Here is a 16072-nt window from a genome sequence, read left to right as displayed (position 1 = left end):
AAAAAATTTAACAAAGATATTGAATTTTTTTTGGGGGGGGGAGACAGAGTCTCACTCTGTCGCTCAGGTGGGAGTGCAGTAGCACGATCTTGGATCACTGCAACCTCTGCCTCCTGGGTTCAAGTGAGTCTCCTGCCTCAGCCTCCCAAGTAGCTGGGATTACACATGTGTAACATCACACCCTGCTAATTTTTTGCATTTTTATTTTTTAAAAAATCAAACGGAAATACTGGAGGTGAAAAAACAACGGACAAACTGAAAAATACATTAGAGGATCTCAACAGCAAAATTGATCAAGCAGAAGAAAAAAATCAGTAAGGTAGAAGACAGAATGTTTGAAAATACAGTCAGCCTGGGTGTGGTGGCTCACATCTGTAATCCCAGCACTTTGGGAGGCTGAGGTGGGTAGATAGCTTGAGCTCAGGTGTCTGACCAGACTGGGCAACATGGCAAAACCCCATCTCTACAAAAAATACAAAAATTAGCCAGGTGTGGTGGTATGCACCTGTACTCCCAGCTAACTGGGAGACTGAGGAAGGAGGATCGCTTGACCCCAGGAGGTTGAGGGTGCAGTGAGCCATGATCATGCCACTGCACTTCAGCCTGGGCAACAGAGTAAGACCCTGTCTCAATCAATCAATCAATCAAAAGAGAAAAAGGAAGAAAACGCAATCAAAGGAGGAGAAAAACTGAAAAGAAATGAATAAGGCTTATGAGATCTATAGGACAGCATCAAAAGACCAAATGTAGCCAGGTGCAGTAGCTAACACCTGTAATCCCAGCACTTTGGGAGGCTGAGGTGCGTGGATCACCTTAGGTCAGGAGTTCGAGACCAGCCTGACCAACATGGCAAAACCCCATCTCTACTAAAAATACAAAATTAGCTGGGTGTGGTGGTATATCACTGTAATCCTAGCCACCCGGGAGGCTGAGGCAGAATAATTGCTCGAACCCAGGTGGCAGAGGTTGCAGTGGGCTGAGATCGTGCCATTGCATTGCAGCCTGGGCAACAAGAGTGAAACTCCATCTTAAAAAAAAAAAAAAGCAAATGTGAGAGTCACTGACCTTCAAGAGGGAGAGAGAAAGGGGTAGAAATAGTAAAAAAATAATAATAATAGAAAATTTTCCAAATCCAGAGGAAGATATAAATATTCAGGGACAAGAGGGTCAAAGACCACCAAGGAGATTCAACCCACATAAGACAATTCCAAGACATATATATAATAATCTAATTCTCAAAGGTCACAAAGAGTGGATCCTAAAAGCAGCAGCAATAAAACCAGTAACATATAAAGGGGCTCCAACACATCTGGCAGCAGACTTTTCAGTGAAAATCTTCCAGGCCAGGAGGGATGACATATTCAAAGTACTGAAGGAAAGAAAGGGGCAACCAAGAATACTGTAACTAGCAGAAATATACTCCAAACATGAAGGACAGATAGAGACTTTCTTAGACAGATAAAAGCTGAGGGAATTCATCACCACAGGCCTGTCTTACAAAAACTGCTAACAGTGGTAAAATGTAACAAGAAAACATCTGGATGGATAAAATTCTCTGGTAAAGGTAAACTACACAGCTATGGTGGTCCATGCCTGTAGTCCCAGCTACTCAGGAGGTTGAGTTGGAAGGATCACTTGAGCCCAGGAGATCAAGGCCTGCCTGAACAATAGAAGCTAGACCCTGCCACTTAAAAAAAAAAAAAAAAAAAAAAAAAANCTACACAGACAAAAATTCAAAATAATACTCTAATTGTGGCGAGTATATCACTCATATCTTTATGAATTATAAAGACAAAGACAAAACTCTTTTTTTCTTTTTGAGACAGAGTCTTGCTCTGTCACCCAGGCTGGAGCGCAGGGGTACGATTTCGGCTCACTGCAACCTCTGCCTCCCAGATTCAAGTGATTCTTGCGCCTCAACCTCTGAAGTAGCTGGGATTATAGGCATGCACCAACACACCCAGTTAATTTTCTGAATTGTTTTTCAGTAGAGATGGTGTTTTGCTGTGTTGCCCAGGCTAGTCTCGAACTCCTGGTTTTAAGTGATCTGCCTGCCTTGGCCTCCCAAAGTGCTGAGATTACAGGCATGAGTCACCGTGCCTAGCCAAAACAAAACTATTAATAAGAAAAATAACATTTATGTACCCAATAAACATATGAAAAAAAGCTCAACATCACTGATCATTAGAGAAATGCAAATCAGAACCACAATGAGATACCATCTCATGCCAGTCAGAACGGCGATTATTAAAAAGTCAAGAAACTACAGATGCTGGAGAGGCTGAGGAGAAATAGGAACACTTTTACACTGTTGGTGGGAATGTAAATTAGTTCAATGATTGTGGAAGACAGTGTGGCAATTCCTCAAGGATTTAGAACCAGAAATACCATTTGACCCAGCAATCCCATTACTGGGTATATACCAAAAGCAATACAAATCATTCCACTGTAAAGACACATGTATATGTTGTTTCTTGCAGCACTATTTACAATAGCAAAAACATGGGAGCCAACCCAAATGCCCATCAATGACAGACTGGATAAAGAAAATGTGGTACATATATACCATGGAATACTATGCAGCCATAAAAAGGAATGAGATCATGTCTTTGGAGGGACATGGATGAAGCTGGGAGCCATCGTCCTCAGCAATTAACGCAGGAACAGAAAACCAAGCACTGCGTGCTCTCACTCATAAGTGGGAGTTGAACAATGAGAACACATGGACACAAGGATGGGAACACCACACACCAGGGCCAGTTTGTGGGGGTGGGGGGCGAGGGGAGGTTGAGCATTAGGACAAATAGCTAATGCATGCGGAGCTTAAAACCTAGATGATGGGCTGAAACCTACACGTTCTGTACTTGTATCCAGGCAATGGAAGTAAGAAAAAAGAAAAATCAATAATTTGTTAAGAAATGGCAATATAAAAAAGATGTAAACTGAGACATCAAAAAATCAAAATGTGGGGGAATGATGTGAAGAGTGTTTCGTGTTAGTTTCTTTTCTTCATAATCAAAATTAAAGTTGTCATCAGTTTTGTTGTGTTTTTCTTGAGAGAGTCTCACTCTGTTGCCCAGGCTGGAGCACAGTGGCGCACACTGGCTCACTGCAACCTCTGCCTCCCGGGTTCAAGCAATTCTCCTGCCTCAGCCTCCTGGGTAGCTAGAATTACAAGCATGTGACACCACACCTAGCTAATCTTTGTATTTTTAGTAAAGATAGGGTTTTACCATGTTGGCCCAGGCTGGTCTCAAAAGTCCTGACCTCAAGTGATCTGCCTGCTTCAGCCTCCAAAAGTGCTGGGATTACAGGAATGAGCCCACTGAGCCTGGCCTGAATTTGGTTATTTCTTTAGGTTCATTTTCTTAATACAAAACTTACTATGTATTTCAGATGCAAAAATGTATCTTTCCCATTCAAATCATCTTTTAGAATTAGGTACTGCATTACATGGATGAGAAAAAGAAGGGGATGAAATAAGGACAGCTAATTCCATCTATGTAGACAGTTTGACCTTACATATGTAAACTCAATCTTAATCCTTACAACAACCTCATTAGAAAGATACTATTAGTACCCCTATTTTAAGAACAAGGAAACAGACACAGAGAGTTAAGTAACTTGACCATGGTCATTAGCAAGTGACTGGTGGCCCTGGGATTTGAGTGTGGTCCTAAAGTAGTCTATACCAAATTTCTAAGCCAAAAGTAGTGGATTAGAGTAAAAGAGTTTAACCATTTCCCAAATGGTCATTCTTTAGAGTCGTGGTTCTAAATTGGGGGCAATTTGTCCCCAGGGATATCTAATGGCAATGTCTGATGATATTTTCAATTGTTGTGACTTGAGTAGGGGAGGAAGGGGAGAATGCTACTGGCATCTGGTAGGTAGTGGCCAGGGATGATGCTAAACATCCTACAATGCATAAGACACCCTCCCACAAAAAATAATCAACTGGACCCAAATGCCATCATAATAAAAGGAGGAAAAAATGACATTTCCCAATTTAGCCTGACTTTTAAAATCATCAACATCATACTTTAGACATGCCTTATTTTGGGAAAAGGAAATGGTATGCTGCAAAATCTAAAAGAAACACAAGAATAGGAAATTACTATTAGGTAGAAAAATAAGAAATCATCATTGGGGATGCAAAAGAGGAAAAATCTCCCCAAACTCTAACAACTATGTAGTTAACTAGAAGAAAGGTTACAAATAGGAGACAATAATACTGCTGACTTGAATATCAGCACATTCCACTAGAGCATGTGACTAAATCTTCCTAAGTCACAAGCCAATTACTATGTGCCAAATTTCTAGCACAATAAAGGTGTTTTCTTTTTTTTTTCAGATTGTTACAGGTTGATGCAGATTTTCTGTATCAATGTTTCATCACTAGTCTATTAAGGATATTATGAAGTTAAATCATTATTCTTTAAAATTCTAGTACCACATTATTCAAGACTTTCTCAGTACCCTTAAAAATGACGTGAGTTTGCTAGTGCCCATCAGATTTGTATTTCATTTTAAAAACAAAAATTGTATCTGATCTTCCATCACAAGGCACCTCACAACTTTTAAATTTGAAATTCCAGTGTTTAAGAGAAATTCGAGTCTTAATAAAGTCCTATCCCTCAATTTATATAAGATGACTTAAGTCCCAGTCTAAGTATTAATTTTTCTTACAGATGCCAACTATAGATTGAGTATCCCTAATCCAAAAATCTGAAATGGCCCAAATCTGAGATTTTTTTGAGTGCCAGAATACTGCTACAAGTGGAAAACTTCATACAAGTACTTTGTTTCATATATAAAATTATTTAAAATACTGTATAAAATTATCTTCAGACTATATGAGGTGTATATGGAATATAAGTTTCACATTTAGATTCGAGTTCTATCCCCAAAATATCTTGTTGCATATATGCAAATATTTCAAAATCCCAAAAATCCAAAATCTGAAAGAAACATTTTGGATTAAGGATACTCAACCTATATTAAATTTCCACAACTTACATGTCAAAAATAGTTCTGAACAACCACACACTTACATAATATTATATGTCGAAGCAAACAGTATTCTCATTAAAATGTAAAACAAATTTTCTGATACAATTAGATATCTTTCTAAACTTAACCTCTACCATTTCTAGCTTTCTTTCAATAATCTGAGTACTTTATCTTGGAGAAAACTCTAACATGTCTTACTAACTCATTTTTTTCCATTCATTAATTTATCTAACAAACATTTAGAGTGCTGACTACTACCAAAGACTATGTTCTTTAACATTTCAATATTAAAAACTTCAATAATTTTCATGTCAGTTTTTTTCCACTGAGAGAAACACCAATAAGTTAAAATGTAGGTAGCTTAAATTCGGCTTATTTATCAAAAATAAATAAGATGCCACACCATTTCATAGAGAGGAAATTTGTTCACCTTGTGCGTGTCCACCTGGGGAGAAATATCATCTGGTGGTTAAAAGAGGCATTCCTGGTGTGAAGCACTCCAGGTTCAAACTGGCTTATACCATGCCAAATGCTAGATCTCTTACCTTAGAAATGTTACTTAACATTTTAAAGTAATTGTTTGCTCTGTGAGAAGGGATAATCATGTCTATACCTCATCAGGCTGTTTAAAGAATTAAATTATCAACATAAAGCACTTAGGAAAGTATATGGCATTTGGTAAGTATTATCTATTGTTATGATGTTGAGATAAAATAATTATATATATCCTTAATACAAATTACCATAGTAGAAGTAAATAATACATAAAGAACAAATAAGGATTTCTAAAACTGGACTTATGTTACTAATTTATCACTAGGATGCGTATGCTGGTACCAGTCCATGGTCTGTTAGGAACCAAGCTGCATAGGAGGAAGTGAGCAGAAGGCAAGCAAGCATTACCGTAGGAGCTCCGCCTCCTGTCTGATCAGTGGCAGCATTAGATTCTCATAGGAGCGGTAACCCTATTGTGAACGGTGCATGTGAGGGATGTAGGATGTAGGTTGCACACTGCTTGTGAGAATCTAATGTCTGATGATTTGAGGTGGAATAGCTTCATCCCGAAAATATTCCCTTCCCCTCCCCCAGATCATGGAAAAATTTTCTTCCACAAAACAGGTCCCTGGTGCCAAAAAGGCTGGGGATTGCTGCCCTAAGACATAAAGATCTAATGTAGTACCATTATTCTTTTAACACAACATCAAGCCCTGAGACCTGCTTTTAAGCCTTTAGAATTAAAAGTACAAAAAAACATGGTGAAACCCCGTCTCTACTAAAAAAAATACAAAAAAACTAGCCGGGCGAGGTGGCGGGCGCCTGTAGTCCCAGCTACTCGGGAGGCTGAGGCAGGAGAATGGCGTAAACCCCGGAGGTGGAGCTTGCAGTGAGCTGAGATCTGGCCACTGCAATCCAGCCTGGGCGACAGAGCGAGACTCCATCTCAAAAAAAAAAAAAAAAGAAAAAATAGGGGCCCAGCATAATGGCTTTGATACAGAAGGGCAGCAAAAAGGGCTGTCATGCCATTAACAAGGTGGTGACCTGAGAATATACCACCAACATTCATAAGTGCATCCATGAAGTGAGTTTCAAGAAATGTGCTGACCATGCACTAAAATTTCAAAATTTGCTATGAAAAGAAGGGGACTCCAGGTGTGTGCAATGATATGAAGCTCAATCAAACTGACTAAGCCAAAAGTATAAACAATGTCCCATACCACATCCATGTGCAGTTGTCCAGAAAATGTAATGAGGAAGATTCACCAATCAAGCTCTATGTTATTTATATACCTGCCATCACTTTAAAAAATCTACACAGTGTGAATGAGAACTAAGTACTGACTGTCAACGTATTTTTAAAAGCATTTCATGCCAAGCTCCACAAAATAGGAATTGAAACGAAGAAATATATTCTTCTTTAAATGACCAAACCAAAGCATTTTGTATTTGCTTTACGGGAGTGAGAATTTTAGAAGAAAAAAACAACTTGCAAACTTCCTTATAAATAATCCAAAATAAAAGAAAACAAAACTAATAATACTCTTCAATTAACATACTTTATAACACACTTTATGAAGTGCTATTGACTTTGAAATGTTAGATATTTAATATATCTATGTAAAAGAGGACTGAAGATTAGTCTAATAAAACAGAGTTATTAATAGTTATTATAAAAAATGGAAATTCAGATAAGAACAAAATAAATTTGTAAAATGAATACAACCAAAATAAACGAGGGCATCCACAGTCCCAAGAGTACCTATCCCACTAAGTGCTTTCTGGATCTGGATCAACACTTACCACATCATCATCAGCTAACAAAATTCACATCCATATAGAAAAAAGTACCACTGCCTAGCAACACACAGCCATACTGATGGCCAAAAATAGTGTTTACATTTTGATGCTTGAAAGAAACAAATTTTAAGAAAACATTGCCTCACCTATTATCAGATGGCAGAAGAGAGAGCAAAGCCAAAGCTGAAAGTTTCCTTCTTTCAGGCTGAGTAATGTTGTCCATTCGATCGACCCACATTTCAATCATATTTCCCAAAAGCTGGTCCATCTGAAATAAAAGCAGGAGGCATCTCAAAATACCTAAAATATGTTTTACTTGTGGGTAAATACTTTTAAAAGCTAAAGCCTCATACGTCATGGTTAAAATTCAATTATAGTAAACCACAGAAGTGGAATATCTGAACTGGGGGTAAGTCATGAGCTGGAAACTGATAATTTGAGCATAACCAGAAACTGACTCTAATTAATCCTGAGAGCTAAGTAGACTTATTCAAAACATGTAAGTAGCCCATGAGTGATTTTAGTAATATCATTTAATAAATCACTGCCAATCAGGTACAATGAAAAAATAAACACATTTTTCAAAATTGTCAACTTGTACTTAGATTATAGTTTATTCAACTGGATGATTATTGTTCAATGTTCTCTAATTTGCTAGACTAATTTGCTGCTACTCTCAGAGGAGAGGACAAGTTGCAACCTCAAACTGCAGAGTTTCAAAGGAAAACAAATGAATTATTTCCTAAGACATTTGCATGCTACACTAAAAATGATGCTAAAACAAATCAACAAAATACAGAATGTGATGGCTAATTCTATGTATAAACTCTGCTGGGCGAAGGTGCTCAGTTGTTTGGTCAAACACTAGGCTAGATGTTGCTGTGACAGTATTACGTAGATGTGATTAACATTTACAATGAGTTGACGCTAAATAAAGGAAAATGCCCTAGATAATGTGAGTGGGCTTCAACCAATTCATTGAAAACCCTAAGAGCAAAAACAGTATGCCCAGGAAAGAAGAAATTTTGCCTCAAGACTGTAACAGAAATCCTGTCTGAGTTTCCAGCCTGCTATACAAAATTCAGACTTACCAGCCCCACAATTATGTATGCCAATTCTTTAATCTAACTGTGGAGACAAAAATGACTCCATCTTGAATGCTAATCCAATATGATGGCTTCTGATTAGTCCTAGTCCTAGGAAGGCCTCCTGATTTCTGCTTTATTTACTGTCCCTAGTGTAAGGACCTTTAATTGTCTTGCCAAGAGCACATACACCAATTCCCTATAAAATATAATAAACCTGAGGGTCTGGAAGTAGCAGTGCGAATATCTACCTATCTTGCTGCCACCTTCTGCTCTCAGTTCTCCCAGTAAGACATCCTTTGCTGACAAACCGCACTAGTCTACCTTGTTCTCTGCTTTCTAGGGCCCTTCAGCATTTAAGAGCCATTTTGAATACATGGCCCTTTTGCAAACACACACTCTACTGGTTCTGTCTCTATAGGATCTATGAGGTAAAATGCCATCAAGCGTACTGATCACACAGATTGAAAGTACATCAGCCAGGCGTGGTGGCTCACGCCTGTAATCCCAGCACTTTGGGAGGATGAGGTGGGCAGATCATGACGTCAAGAGATCGAGATCATCCTGGCCAACATGGTGAAACCCCGTCTCTACTAAAAATACAAAAATTAGCTGGGCATGGTGGCATGCACCTGTAGTCCCAGCTACTTGGGAGGGTGAGGCAGGAGAATCACTTGAACCTGGAAGGTGGAGGTTGCAGTGAGCCGAGATCGCAACACTGCACTCCAGCCTGGGTGACAGAATGAGACTCCATCCACCCCCTGCAAAAAAAAATTAGGCCAATTAATAATCCTACCATGTCCTCTAAGTGTTCAAGTTAAAGGTAGTCACACATCTCTCACTTTAAACCAACAGCTAGAAACGATTCAGCGTGGTGAGAAAGACATGTCAAAAGCTGAGATAGGCTGAAAGGCCTTTTGATCCAAACAGGCTGTTAATGCAAAGGAAAAGTTCTTGAAGAAAATTAGAAGTGCTACATCAGTGTACATATAAATGATAAAAAAGCAAAATAGCCTTACTGCTGACATGGAGAAAGTTCCATTAGTCTGCACAGAGGATCAAATCAATCACAACATTCTCGTAAGCCAAAGCCTAATCCAAAACAAGGCTCTAATTCTCTTTAATTCTATGAAGGTTGAATGAGGGGAGAAAGCTGCAGAAAAAAAGTGTGAAGATAGCAGAGGATGGTTCATGAGGTTTAATAAAAGAAGCCAGCTGGGTGCGGTGGCTCACGCCTGAAATCCCAGCACTTTGGGAAGCCAAGCCAGGTGGATTACAGGTCAGGAGTTCAAGACCAGCCTAGCCAAGATGGTAAAACCCCGTCTCTACTAAAAATACAAAAATTAGCCAGGCGTGGTGGTGGGTGCCTGTAATCCCCGCTACTTGAGAGGCTGAGGCAGAGAATTGCTTGAACCCGGGAGGCGGAGGCTGCAGTGAGCCGAGACCATGTGACTGCACTGCAGCCTCGGTGACAGAGCCAGACTCTGTCTCAACAATAACAACAAAAAAAAGCACCTCCATAATATAAAAGTGGAAGGTGAAGCAACAAGTGTTGATGTGGAAACTGCAGCAGGTTATTCAGATCTTGCTAAGATCTCTGAGGAAAGTGGCTACACTAAACAGCAGGTTTTCCATGTAAATGAACCAGCCTTCTACTGGAAGAAGATGCAATCCAGGACTTTCACACCTAGGGAGGAGAAGTCAGGGACTGGGTTCAAAACATCAACGTGTCCACAGACTGACTTTCTTATTAGGAGATAATGTAGCTGGTGACTTTCAGTTCAAGCCAATGTTTATTTACCATTCTAAAAATCTTAAATCCCTTAATAATTACTCTGTATCTACTCTGCCCGAGCTCTCTAAATGGAACAAATCCTAGATGACAGCATATCTGCTTACAGTATGGTTTGCTGCTATTTTAAGCCCACTGTTGAGACCTATGGCTCAGAAAAAAAGATTTCTTTCAAAATATTACTGCTCATTGACAATGAACCTGGTCACCCAAGAGCTCTGATGGAGATGTACAGGAGATTAATGTTGTTTGTATGCCTGCTGACACAACATCTATCCTGCAACCCACGGATCAGGAAGTCATTTCAAACTTCAGTCTTACTATTTCAGAAATACATTTCATAAGGCTATAGCTACCATAGGCAGTGATTTTTCAGATGGATCTATGCAAAGTCAATTGAAAACCTTCTGGAAAGAATTCACCATTCCAGGTGCTATTAAGAACATTTGTGACCCATGGGAGGAGGTCAAAACATCAACATTAACAGGAGTTTGGAAGAACTTGATTCCAACTCTGATGGATGATTTTGAGGAGTTCAAGACTTTGTTGGAGAAATAATTGCAGATATGGGGGAAATAGTGAAAACTACAGTTAGAAGTGAAACCTCAAGGTGTGATTAAAGTTTTACAATTTCATGATAAAGCTTGAACAGATTAAGAGTTGTTTTTCTCTTTTTTTTTTTGAGACATAGTTTCAGTCTTGTTGCCCAGGTTGAAGTACAATGGCGGGATCTCAGCTCACTGCAACCTCTGTCTCCCGGATTCAAGCAATTCTCCTGCCTGAGCCTCCCAAGTAGCTAGGATTACAGGCATGTGCTACTATGCCTGGCTAGTTCTGTATTTTTAGTAGAGACAGGGTTTCACGATATTGGTCAGGCTGGTCTCAAGCTCCAGACCTAAGGTGATCCACCACCTTGGCCTCCCAAAGTGCTGGGATTACAGGCGTGAGCCACCGCGCCCAGCCATGAGGAATTGTTTCTTACGGATGAGCAAAAAACAAAAACAAAGAGTGGTTTCTTAAGATCGAAACTACTCCTGGTGAAGATGCTGTGAACACTGCTAAAATAACAACGAATGATTTAGAATATTACATAAACTTAATAAAGAAGCAGCAGAATCTGGGAGGACTGACTCCAATTGTGACAGAATTTCTACTGAGGACCAAATAGTCCATCGTCAACATTAAAAAAATGAAGTTTCAGTGATTCTGTTATCACTACCAAGACAACCTACTGTTCTTTATCTTTTGCCTGCAACTTCCTTCCATCCTCTTTTATTTTTCCTTTTCTTGCTCTCTGAGGACCATTTAGTCTTCAGTAGAATTTTTGTCAAAACTGGAGTCAATCCTCTCATTTGTGAAGGGAAGAGTCAATTGATGTAGCAAACGTCATTTGTCTTATTTTAAGAAACTGTGACAGCTACCCACACCTACAGCAACCACCACCCTGATCAGCCAGCAGTCATCACTATCAAGGCAAGACCATCTACCAGCAAAAACATTATTCACTCAAGGCTGAGAAGATCACTAAAATTTTCTAGCAACAAATTATTTTTAATTAAGGTACATACATTGTTACTTTAGACATAGTACCACTGCACACTATTAATATACTACAGTATAGTGTAATTATAACTATATGCATTGGAGAACTAAAAAATTTGTATGACTTATGTTATGAAGATACTCACTTTATTGTGGTAGTCTGTAACCAAACTCACAATATCAAGTATGCCTATACAAGTTTTCTAAGATGTCGGAAACAAATCTAGAATGTAATAATACTCTCATATTAATAATTTTCCGGTGTTTTTATTAAATATTTTATTCCTTCAAATATTCTATTAAAACTACATAGTAAATGTTATTGAAAAAATGCTGATATTATTTAAATGCTTTTGTTCATTTTGACAGTTAAAAAATGTGTTTTATTTCAAACACAACTGTCTATTGTCAATTCATGATGGTCCTTTACTTTTTTCCCTGATTGTTGCAAAAATTCTTTACTTTTGCCAGTGGAACTTTAATAGAAAATAACTGACATTCTGATAAAATACAATTTAGACCCTTCAACTCTTAATAATTCTTAAGCATCTTTACTCCCAAACTTTATATTACCAGCAATAGTAAGCCACTATATTTTTGTTGAAAGAGTAAAAGTTTCTTTATTCCAGGAATAAATACTAATTTTAGTTTGCACTGAATCCTATATTTACAGCGGTTATTGAAGACTTTTAAAATTGTTAAATACACCAGAAGATGTCCTAAACTGCAGATTATTGATAGTTTATTATTGATAAAAATTTCTTCACTGTACTCCTGCAGATTCAAAACATGTGTTTAAAATATTTAAAAGGCATGCTCAATTTTTTATAGTAAAATTTATACCATTAATTATAACACTTATCAAAGGCACTTTTTACCCGGTTTGCTAATTTGCAGGATTTATGTCAATATTTTAACAACTGGTATGACCACATTGACACCTATCAGCTGAATATCAGTTCTGGGCTGCAGAATTTATAATTAGTTTAATAGGGATTCAGAACAGACTTCTAAAACCACAGCACGTTGAGCCTTGGTATAAAGTTCTAGGTGACTTACTATAATTCTAGCCCAACAAATGAAAAAACAAACAAACAAAAAAATAGAAGGCTAGGCGAAAGACTGAAAAGTAAAAGCCTGAGGAGAGAAGGCAGAGAAGAGAGGGCTAAGAGTTCTTTTCAGCCACAGTTGGAGTATGGACAGCGCAGGAAACATACGAACCAGTCAAGCCTCATCAGTGTAACATGACAAATATCAAACCAGCTGTCCAATCCAGAAGACCAAATGTCTAATCCAGAATAAGAACACAGCATTCTGGAAAGGAATGTATTCTAGGTACCAGCACAATAAAGTGTGGATATAAAAACAATATAGAATTGGGAAGAAAAAGAGGGACAAATAGGCATTGTAAGATCTGGATTAGCCCACTAGCCTATAGATGGAGGCATAACAGTATTTCCCTTACATTTCTATTACTGATTTACTGTAAAAACAAATGATATATCAATGGGAAGTGAGAGACCATGGGTATATTTTAAGTTCCTAAGCAAGAAAGAGCTCATGCCAGGCATGGTGGCCCACCCCTGTAATCCCAGCACTTTGGGAGGCCAAGGTGAGTGGATAACCTGAAGTCGGGAGTTCAAGACCAGCCTGATCAACATGGAGAAACCTTGTCTCTACTAAAAATACAAAATTAGGCAGGCATGGTGGCGTGCACCTGTAATCCCAGCTACTTGGGAGGCTGAGGCAGGAGAATCACTTGAACCTGGGAGGCGGAGGTTGCAGTGAGCCAAGACGGTGCCATTGCACTCCAGCCTGAGCAACAAGACTGAAACTCCATCTCAAAGAAAAAACAAACAAACAAACAAACAAAAACAGGGCTCATGACCATCTCAAGAGAGTTGTTATCAAGGATATAGAGACACTGACAATAATGTTTAGATAACACATTGAGGGGCACCCACAAGTGAGGCCAAGAATTCAAATTGGGATCTACGTGACTGAGGCGAAAACCCAAGATATTCAAGGGGACAGGATCCTCATGCACCAAGGGATTTTAGAAAGGGCTGGACATGTGAATAAATCTAACAAGAATACTGAGCCCTCATCAAGTAGGAGTTTTGTAAAATAATCACAAGCTACAAAAAAGCCACAAAACAAACAATCAAAACGAGTTACAGTAGGAATCTGGGGTGGGGGAGTGGAAGAAGTATCCAAGATTAGGAGAGCAAGGAAAGGAAAGATAAAGGAGGATGGAAAGAAGATGAAAGGAAATTGCAGGAAAGGACAATGAAAAGTAATACAAAGTAGGTTGTTTTGGTAGTGATGCCAAAATCGCTGAAACTTCATTTTATAAAAAAGTTCTTGTTTTAATTTTTTTTGTTTTAAAAAAATATTTAAACTTTTTTTTAGAGACAGAATCCTGTTCTGCTGCCCAGTCTGGAGTGCAATGATCATAGCTAAACGCAGCCTCAAATTCCGGGGCTCTAATTTTTTTTTAGTTTTTGTAGAGATGGAGTCTCGCTTTGTTACCCAGCCTGGTCTTAAGCTCCTGGCTTAATCCTCTCACCTAGACTTCTCAAAGCACTGTGATTACAAAGCATGAGCCACCACACCTGGCCACTGAAACCTTAAAATGTGTTTGCTTTCAAAGTTACCAAGCAGTAACTGGAGTAGTCCTCACATGATACTTTAATTACATGATAAGCAAAGCTAAGCCATTTTATTTATTTTTATGTATTTACTTATTTTTGAGACAGTCTTGCTCTGTCGCCCAGACTGGAGAGTAGTGGTGCGATCTCAGCTCACTGCAACTTCTGCCTCCTGGGTTCAAGCGATTCTCCTGCCTCAGTCCCCCAAGGAACTGGGATTACAGGTGCCTGCCATCATGCCTGTCAAAATCTAAGCCATTTTAATTACTTAATAAGATGTATTTTTTTTTTTTTGCATTATGATGTAATATTTTAAAGCTAATAGCAGCCCAAAGAAATATATCAATGTTAAATTACATTTAACTGACTTAATATCTCACTGGATTGCATTTGGATTTAATCAGATCAAATGTTGATATGGACTCACATGACTTTTTTTTTTCTTAATTAAAAACTAGATAGAAGAAAACTGAAGGTGGCTGGACACAGTGGCTTATGCCAGTAATCCCAGCGCTTTGTGAGGCAGGGGCAGGAGTATCTCTTGAGACCAGGAGTTCAAGTCTAGCCTAGGCAATATGCAAGGCTGTATGTCTACAAAAAATTTTAAATATTAGCCAGGTGTAGGGCTGGTTGCAGTGGCTCATGCCTGTCATCTCAGCACTTTGGGAGGCCAAGGCGGGCAGATCACAAGGTCAGAAGATCAAGACCATCCTGGCTAACACGGTGAAATGCGATCTCTACTAAAAATACAAAAAATTAGCCGGACGGGGTGGCTGGCGCCTGTAGTCCCAGCTACTCAGGAGGCTGAGGCAGGAAAATGACGTGAACCTGGGAGGCGGGGCTTGCAGTGAGCCGAGACTACACCACTGCACTCCAGCCTGGGCAACAGAGCAAGACTCCATCTCCAAAAAAAAAAAAAAAAAAAGCCGGGTGTGGTGGCACACATCTGTAGTCACAGTTAACTGGGAAGCTAAGGTGAAAGGATCACCTGAGTCTAAGAGTTTGAGGTTGCAGTGAGCTATGATTGTGCCATGCATTCTAGCCTGGATGATAGAGTAAGACTCAATCTCTAAAAATTTTTAAATTAACACAGCAAATTTTTAAAATTTAAAAACACAAAAAAGGTAAAAAACAAAACAAAACAAAAAAAGACATACCATGTTCATGAACTGGTGAAATGAATACTGTTAAAATGACCATACTACCCAAAGTAATCTGCAGATTCAGTGCAATCGCTATCAAAATACCAATTATATCCTTCAAAGAAATAGAAAAAAAAAATTCGTATGGGACCATAAAAAATCCCAAATAGCCAAAGCAATGCTGAGCAAAAAGAACAAAACTAGAGGCATCACACCACCAGATTTCAAAATTTACTGCATAAGCCAGGTGCAGTGGCTCATGCCTGTAATCCCAGCACTTTGGGAGTCCAGAGCAGGTGGATCACTTGAGGTCAGGGGTTCGAGACCAGTCTGGCCAAAATGGTGAAACCTCATCTCTACTAAAATACAAAAATACAAAAAGTAGCCAGACATGGTGGCATGTGCCTATAAGCCCAGTTACTGGGGAGGCTGAGTCAGGAAAACTGCTTAAGCCTGGGAAGCGGTGGTTGCAGTGAGCCAAGATTCTGCTACTGCACTCCAGCCTGGGCCACAGAGCTAGCTCCGTCTCCCAAAAAAAAAAAAAAAAAAAAAAAA

The 16072-nt window shown here is 38.9% G+C and overlaps 1 protein-coding gene across 1 annotated transcript in view; it reads right to left on the bottom strand.

Moving 5' to 3' along the window:
• IPO11 (importin 11) overlaps positions 1-16072 on the bottom strand; it is a 233060-nt gene that overhangs the window by 72515 nt on the left and 144473 nt on the right. Inside the window, exon 28 of the mRNA XM_017850710.1 lies at positions 7452-7573. Coding sequence (XP_017706199.1) covers positions 7452-7573 — 122 coding nt within the window. The remainder of the gene's footprint in view (positions 1-7451; positions 7574-16072) is intronic.

The sequence above is a fragment of the Rhinopithecus bieti genome, unplaced genomic scaffold, assembly GCF_001698545.2.
Source record: "Rhinopithecus bieti isolate Rb0 unplaced genomic scaffold, ASM169854v2 scaffold_2409, whole genome shotgun sequence".
Classification (NCBI taxonomy): domain Eukaryota; kingdom Metazoa; phylum Chordata; class Mammalia; order Primates; family Cercopithecidae; genus Rhinopithecus; species Rhinopithecus bieti.
This window is presented reverse-complemented; position numbering and strand designations above follow the sequence as displayed.